The sequence below is a fragment of the Peromyscus leucopus genome, chromosome 3 (genome assembly GCF_004664715.2).
Source record: "Peromyscus leucopus breed LL Stock chromosome 3, UCI_PerLeu_2.1, whole genome shotgun sequence".
NCBI classification, from domain to species: Eukaryota; Metazoa; Chordata; class Mammalia; order Rodentia; family Cricetidae; genus Peromyscus; species Peromyscus leucopus.
In genome coordinates, this window is record NC_051065.1 from 71,539,722 (window position 1) to 71,547,849 (window position 8,128).

At 43.0% G+C, this 8,128-nt stretch overlaps 1 protein-coding gene across 1 annotated transcript in view; it reads right to left on the minus strand.

Moving 5' to 3' along the window:
- Window positions 1-7,757: 7,757 nt before the first annotated feature.
- The window catches only part of LOC114689791 (HCLS1-associated protein X-1-like), a 1,119-nt gene continuing 748 nt past the window's right edge, over window positions 7,758-8,128 (minus strand). Inside the window, 1 exon segment of the mRNA XM_037203437.1 lies at window positions 7,758-8,128. This exon segment is cut by the window's right edge and continues 212 nt beyond it. Coding sequence (XP_037059332.1) covers window positions 7,931-8,128 — 198 coding nt within the window. The 3' untranslated portion in view covers window positions 7,758-7,930.

Sequence of the window (8,128 nt, forward strand, 5' to 3'; positions counted from 1 at the left end):
AGAACCTGACAAAGCCATTTAAGGAAGGGAGAGTTTGAGGGCTGGAGGGATGGCCCAGCAGTTGAGAGTCCTTGCTGCTCTTGCAGAGGACCTGGGTTCAGTTCCCAGCATCCTTATGACAGCTCACAACCATCTATATTTAACCTGTAACTCCAATTCTAAGGAATGCAACATTCTCTTCTGATCTCTCTGGGCACTGCACAAACATGGTATATGACTAATGTATATGCAGGCAAAACATTCGTGCACATAAAACAAAGATAAATAAGTGGTTTTTGTTTGTTTTAAGAAGGAAGGATTTAAAAAAAGAAAATAGAATTTATTTTGGCTTACAGTTCTAGGGCTATAGTCCATCACGTTAAGGAAGGCATGGTAGAAGGAATAGGGACTAGCTGGTCTTTGCATTTGCACCCAGGAAGCAGGAGTAAACAGGAAGTGGAACTTGACTCCAAAATCTCAAGACCCACCTCCAGTGATCCACTTCTCCAGCAAGGCTCTACCTCCTAAAGTTTCCATAACTTCCCAAAACAGTGCCACCAGCTGGGACCAAGTGTTCAAACATATGAGCCGATAGAATGTTGTTTACATTCAACAACAATGCACATGCATGTAAATTTGTACATTTATAGTTATAGTTATCTGTATCATCTACAGTTCACATCTGCATGTACATATATACATGCGGAGACACTCTTTTTAAATTTATACTTCTTTCATCAATACAGCCCAAGCACAGCCTCCCTTCCCTTCCACTCCTCCCAACGCCTGCACCACCTCCCCTCTCCCCCAGATCCACTGCTCCTCTGTTTCCCTTCGCAGGCTTCTCAGTGATATCAACAGAATCAGGCATAACCAGATACAATAAGACAAGGTACAAACCTTCACCTCAAGGTTGGATAAGGAAACCCAGTAGGATAAAAAGGATCCTAAAAGAAGTCAAGAGTCAGAGACAGCTCCCCCACTTTGCACCCCCCCCACACTGTTAGGAGCCCCACAAAATCCCAAGCTAAACAACCACAGCATGTGTGCAAAGAGCCTAGTACAGACCCACGCAGGTTTTATGATTGCTGCTTTAGTCTCTGTGAGCCCCTGTGAGCCCTGCTTAGTTGTTTCTGTGGACTGTGTTCTCCTGGTTTCCTGGACCCCTCTGGCTCTTCCTCTTCTGTGGGGCTCCCTGAGCTCCGCCTAATGTCTGGCTGTGGGTCTCTACGTCTTCTCTCATCAGCTGCTGAGAGGACCCAGCAGATGCCATAACAGGATGCTCAGTCTTCTCTCAGAGATCAGGCCTCAATTGCAGTGTCTTGAGACTGGGCAGGCATTTCTGAGGAGGAGCTAAAAACAAAAGGCAATTAATCACTGGTGTCCCTGACAACAGGGACAAGGTAGACAGGAGCACCAGAGCCTGGGCCACTGAGCCAGCCCCCACAGTCAGTACATGCTAGGCCAGCCAGCCTCCATAGCAGCTCAAAGACAAAGCCAGGGACTTGTCCAGGCCTGCCCCCAAATGGAAAACTATACCCTGAACAGCCCCTAACTAGCCATGGCCAATTAAAATGTACTGATATGATTTCTGCTTGCTTGAGCTAATCATATCTAAGATGAGCTAACTTCCTTGGACACCCCTCTTAGTTAGGCTTAAAAGGAACCCTTGCTTGCCTCTCAGGGTCTTCACCATCTTGCCTTTGTGTGGGATGGCTGGCCCCAGTATGCTGGAAGCTTTCTTGAGATAATAAATGCTCTTGCTTTTTGCATGCGTGGATGGTGGTCTTTTGTTGGACTTCCCCAGGACCCTAACACTGCCAAGGAAGCCTCTCTGATAAGACAGACACTTTTAATAGGATCTCTTCTCAGTACATTTTTGCTATTCTCAATATGTGGATGCTATGTAGTGCTAGAGCGAATTTAATATATGTACTTTTTAATGTGGTGAACATAAATATCTGTTGTGTTATATTTTTCCTGGTCTGTTTTTTTAAGTTCTATAGATTTTTGTGCTTTTCTTTTGCACTTTGATGTTTAACTACATTATGTTCTAATTGTAAGTCATTTTTCCTCTGTAGAAGTTTTCTTGGAGTGAAACATTTCCTGCCAGTGATGATTACGTTATTGCCCCTTTGTTAGCTGACATGTTTAAAAATCACAATTATACAAAATGATGATCTCTAGATGGAAACAGAATGCCAGCATTCTTTCCCCCTCATTAAACTTCGTGCACCAGCCTTTTCATCTGGAACTAGGATGTCCATTAGTCTTTAATGGGTAATAAGACAAAACAAAACCGAAGATTTAAAAACGGAACGTTGACTTTTCCCTGGCCCCATCCTTCCTTCTTTCTCCTTCAAGTTTTATACTCCCAGTATGGAAGGCTAGAACCAGCTGGTTGAGGAGAACAACAAATGTGCGCCCTGGGGTCAGCTATCTTTTCTTACACTGTACAAATACTTTCCAATTCACAGCAGAGCCTGCTATGGTATCTGGAAGTCATTCATAATTTTCTACCATTTCTTTTTGTAAGAGGCAGTCTCATTTTGTTGCCCTCATGGGTCCCTAATCCTTGAGTCCCAGTGACCCCACCCCACCCGCTCTGGCTTGGCCTCTTCAGTGGTTGGGAGCACACCAGTTCACTCATTTAAAATAGCATGCGTTTCCACTGGATCACACAAGTGACCAACGATAACAATGCAAGAAAATGTGAACCCTAGGGAACATAAATGTCAAAAGTGCACATCACCAGAACTGTCACTTCCCTCTGTAACCTAGTTTCCTAAAAAGAGCCTGAGCCTTTGGCTCCTGTACAGGTTGTGAAACATTTATTGGTGTGTCACTTGCTGCCATCTGTCTTTAGCCAAGGGTCACAGACTCCCATGTGCCTCTCTTCTGCACAGCCACCAGACAAGTCCAGCAGCCTTCAGAGCTGATGCAGCCTCTTCCAGGGGAGGCGAGGCCCTGCCATGTTACACCTGTGCAGCTGGTTTCCACAGCGATGAACAAAATGAAAAGGCTGGCTGAGGGGATGTGAGGTCAGCAGGTGTCTGGTCTAGACTCTAGCTGTCCTCGGGGAGTTCCTTGTCCACGTGAGTGCGCACACGTGCATGAGGCCACACAGTTTTGATCTTGGGAGAATAGCATCAATATCAACCACACATTCTCTCCTCCACCTTTTTATTTGTTTATCTGACAAGAAAATGGTGACTCTTTCCCATGTCAACAAACATGGCTTTAGAAAGTATAAAACATTAGGTAATAGCACATAATATTTCACTGATCTTGGCATCCTAGGCTATTGCCACTTTAAAGCTGTTATAGAGAAGGCTGTGATGGGTTTATACATAGATCTTTACACATACCCCTATAAAATCCTTGAAATGGAATTACTGGGTCAGAAGGCATGCATGATTTTAAGATTTTAAAAAATAAACATTATATGAGTATCAACAAGACCTAGGTCTTATGATTTTTGTAGCCCTTTCTAACCTTAAAACTTTATAATTCTGTTGTTCTAAATAGAAATACTGATGGTTCTTATAGGATTAACATAACCTGCAATTCATGCATAATTTTCTTATGGAGTTCTACCCATGACAAGTATATATTTTTTGAAAATAAAACCGAGGCATTTTAAGTTACCATATGCAGCAAAATAGCATAGTTCCCATATTTATCACCCATATGGACAAACCTGTAGTAAGTTAAAGATTTTTTTTTAAAACTTTAAAACTTTAGATGTTCCCAAAACTGCTATTAATCACTAGTCTTAAATATATTATCTCACATATTTTTAGGCCTCAGAAGTCATTTGTCGATAAATCCATCCTGTATCACTAGCAATATTATTTGGAAGAAAATACAGTGTAGATGACAAATGATTTGTTGTTCTTGGAGCAAAGTAATATCATTTCAGTACAGAGGGAAAGAGAAAATAGTAATAAACATTGTGATATTTTTAAATTTTAGGTTGGTTCTTCAATATTGTTCTGATCTATCATACTGTTTTATTTCATTTTTCTAGTCCTATATTTAATGACAAAAATAAGGTCTGAAATCTTTCATATGGGCTCAGATATGTAAGAAGTTACCAGGGCACCCAACACCTGTTTTCTATAAGAGATGAGAAAACGCAGGTGGTGGTACACGCTTTGAGCAGCAGCACTAGGGAGGCAGAGAGAGGCTGATCTCTGTGAGTTCAAGGCTAGCTCCATCTACATAGTAAATTTCAGGTTAACCAGAGAGCTTAACTATGTAACCCCAATTTAAAAAAATCATTGATTAAACATCAAAATTTATTCGATGATTTTTTTAATGAAACACAAATTAGGAATTTTAAAAATCAAACATTCGAACACAATGCAATTGATAAATTAATCTGATACCTATATGCTGAGTAACTATGGTAAGAAAATGTTGCTTTCTTGTATTTAAACCATTTTGTTTTGTAAGAGCAAAAAATTTCATATAGACGGTAAGAACTCTGCAGTTCACAACTCAATACTTTTGAGTCTGAGCTGAGATGTTTTTTGGAACAGTTAGTTGCCTTTGCATGGAGTAATACCATGCACAGTGGGAAGTCATGTGCATTCAGAATCCAGACTGCACTGAGGTCACGTGATGTAACACATGTGAGTACTGCCAGAAGTAGGTTGGATTCATCACATGTTTAATTTTAATTAGTTTTTGGTCTTTGTACGGTCATAAATTTTGTACTGTGGTCAAATTTCTCACAGTTCCCGTGCTCAGTTATGCTCAGTTATGCGATCCTGTGTGGTGTTGCAATATGCGTTTTAAGAAGCTAGGCTCTAGGGGCTTGAGAAATGGCTCAGCAGTGCAGTGCACTTGCTGGTTTTGTAGAGGACCTGAGTTTGTTTGGTTCCCAGAACCCATGTGGCTTACAACTGTCTGTAACTCCTGCCCCATGGGATCCAGTGCCCTCTTCTGGCCTCTGAAGACAGACACAGGCATGCATGCAGAGCACTTACATGTGTAAGCAAAGCACTCAAACACATAAAAATAAAAATACAGGAGTTAGGGATTTAGCTCAGTGGTAGAACACTTGCCTGGCAAGTGCAAGGCCCTGGGTTCGGTCCTCAGCTCTGGAAAAAAAAGATACATCTTTAAAAAAAAGGTGGAGGGGGGTGCTATCTCCAGATCATTGTGAGACAAGATGGTTATGGGCAATTTGGCAAACATGGCTGACAAGAGTGTGCCTTGGGTTCCATTTTAGAATGAAATTATCAGTAGCCATTGATATGCAAAGGGAAAGTAAACATGCTTTCAAAAGTAGAAAGGGTTAGAAAGCAAGATGTTGAAGCGATGGACAGAGCAGAAGCTGTTTCTTCTTGGAAATGCTTCTTTGTGCTTCGTGTAGATCAGGGTTCCATGAGTCTGCACGCCATGTGCTTCCCAGGGAGTTGGCAAACACTTACACCAGCAGAGGGAAAGTGGGAAGTCCAGTTTCTCTGGCCCGATGTACAAGTAGCACAGGGTGGGCCTGGAGGGTTAAGACTCAGCATCTGAGGTTCTCTTGGCATTGTTTCAGACCAAATGGCCAAGTGTGGATAAGACACCGGTGTCTGACTGGATTCTGATGTACGATGTTGCTGGTGGTAGGAGCTGGGTCTTCATGAAGGTCAAGGTTTTTGGATGCCAGCCATCTGGAAGGAGAAACCATTGGACGCCAAAGTCCTCATTAGAGCATCAACTGAGTTTGGGCTCTGAGACAGTGTCATGAGCATGCTGTGTTAAAGCCAGAAAAACTCGCTTGTGTCTTTCTACAAAGTCAAAATGTATTCAATAACAATACACTCACAAGGAATGACAGCTTCACTGGCAGCAATTTGCCAGATATTGACACTTTCTATGACAGCCCTGGGTGGGGCAAACACAAATTCTTGTATTCCTAGTTTAATTTTTAAATGAACTTTCAGAGTGCATATCTCACAGCACAGTCATTAAGTCTATATATCTATCTGTATACGTACATATGTAGGGTTACAGAATGGCTATAAAGGGTTGGAAAGCCACAACAAAGTTAAAAGTTTTCAGAAGACTGGAGAAGCAGGGAAACTAATAGAAACAAAAATAAGGTCTGTGGTGTGTGTGTGTGTGTGTGTGTGTGTGTGTGTGTGTACACGCACACGCACACACACACGTAAGATAATTAACCACACCAAGCTGGTGAGGAAGCTATGATAAATGCTAAAGAGTCCAGCTGCAGGGTCACAGGTCAGCTGTGGAGGAGAAAGGTCAGGAATGAGTCCAGGTGAATGAATGCTGACAGGCTGACAGCAAGCTGAGACAGGCTGAGACAGGCTGAGACAGGCGGAGAAGAGGCTGGGCAGACAGCGGTGAAGTAGGCTGTGTCAACAGCGGGGACTGACCCAAGCTGAAGCCCTTGGTACAGTAGGGATTCTCCACCTGTTGTTACCTTTGATGCACACGGTACTGGGTGGTGAGATGACAGACCAAGGTGGGTAGGTAACATCCCAGTGCTAGGAGTTCGACTCTTTATGGGGCCCAGGCGAAAGAGCTGCACCCGTTCCTTAGCCTGGCCTAATATATTCTTGGGCTTGGCTTCCCTGATATGATTTTAATATACCCAAGAGCTCTTACAGGACCAAGTCACCTCAATACATATATAGGATGGTACTCTTCCTGCTCCTAGGAGTTAAGTCATTTCTCAATGTGAACTGCATGGGTGGTGCTGGGCAGACAGTGATGCTCACATCTCTATCCAGGTGCAGGTGAGGATTCAAGACTAAGTCAAGCACTGCCAGTAAATGAAGTTTCTCAGGGCAAGGTGCAGTCTGGAAAACCACTGTTCTACACAAGATAGAGAACCTCAGGACAAGGCACCCCCTGGTCTCTGCAGTCAGGAAACAGGGGGTCTGGGCTGTTCTTGTTGGCAAAGGCACTGGCTACTTCAGAATGGTGACCACATTAAGGTCTGGAGCTAGTTAGCAGGCCACTCTCCTCTGGAGGGGCTCATCTTATGACTGTGGGGAGGAGTCACATCCAGCTTGAATTAAAGGTCTTTGCCATTGCTTGGTCCTTTGAGTCTCTCTTTCTGCTACTTGCAATACTTCAGGGAAGATGACCACGTTGGACAGAATTTTGATTTCCTAGTGTTATACACCTGTCTCCTTGTAGGACACACTGTGAGCTTCAAAGAAGAAAAGCTTCTTGGCTTTGTGGGGTCTGAGGTTCAAGGGGAGTTATGGCATTTGATTTCACTCTGTACGTTTTTTCTAATGCTTCAGAGAAGTTACATGTACAGTTTGAACGTTAAAGTATTATAGAAGGTGCTGGAGAGATGGCTTAGTGGTCAAGAGTGCTTGCTTCTCTTGCAGAGAACCCACATCGGGTGGCTCCCAGATCAAGCAGCTCAAAACTGCCTATAACTCCAGTTCCAGGGGATAGAACTGGCCTCTCTGAGCATGTTTGCATGTGCATATATTCACACACAGATAGACACACATAAATAATAAAAAATGAATCCTTAAAATACTATAAAAGAAATATAACTTTTTAAAGCTTACTTTTATTTCATATGCATGGGTGTTTTGCATGGTATGAAAGTGTTGGATCCCCAGGAACTGAAGTTACAGACAGCGGTGAACTGCCATGTGGGTGCTGGGAATTGAAATCCAGATCCTCTGTAAGAGCAATCAGTGCTCTTAACCACCGAGTCATCCTTTCCAGCTCCAAAATGTAACTCTTTTTTATTTATTTATTTATTTTTTTATTTTTATTTTTTTTTAGCATAAATAAAGGCTTTATTGGTCAGTTTGGATGAATGACAGACTGGCATAAGCTCAATGAATTGTTTCACACACTCAAGACCCTTCGGATGACACAAAAAGCTAAGCTTATTGGCAATGGGCAATGGGAAGGGAGCGGAAAGGACCCGACGGCTTCTGAAGGTTAGTTAACAAAGCTACCGGGACCGAAACCAACGTCCTAGGAGCAAATCCAGGAGGGAAAAGGGATCCTCCAGAGCTGACGATCCTTCAGAGACTGGATCACTTGTGGAACTGTCGTGTGCCTGTTGGTGGGTCACTGTGGTCTCCCTCCGTCCCTCACTGTCCACCACAGTGCGGTGCTCCTCCACTACCCCATCTGGCTTGGTGATCTT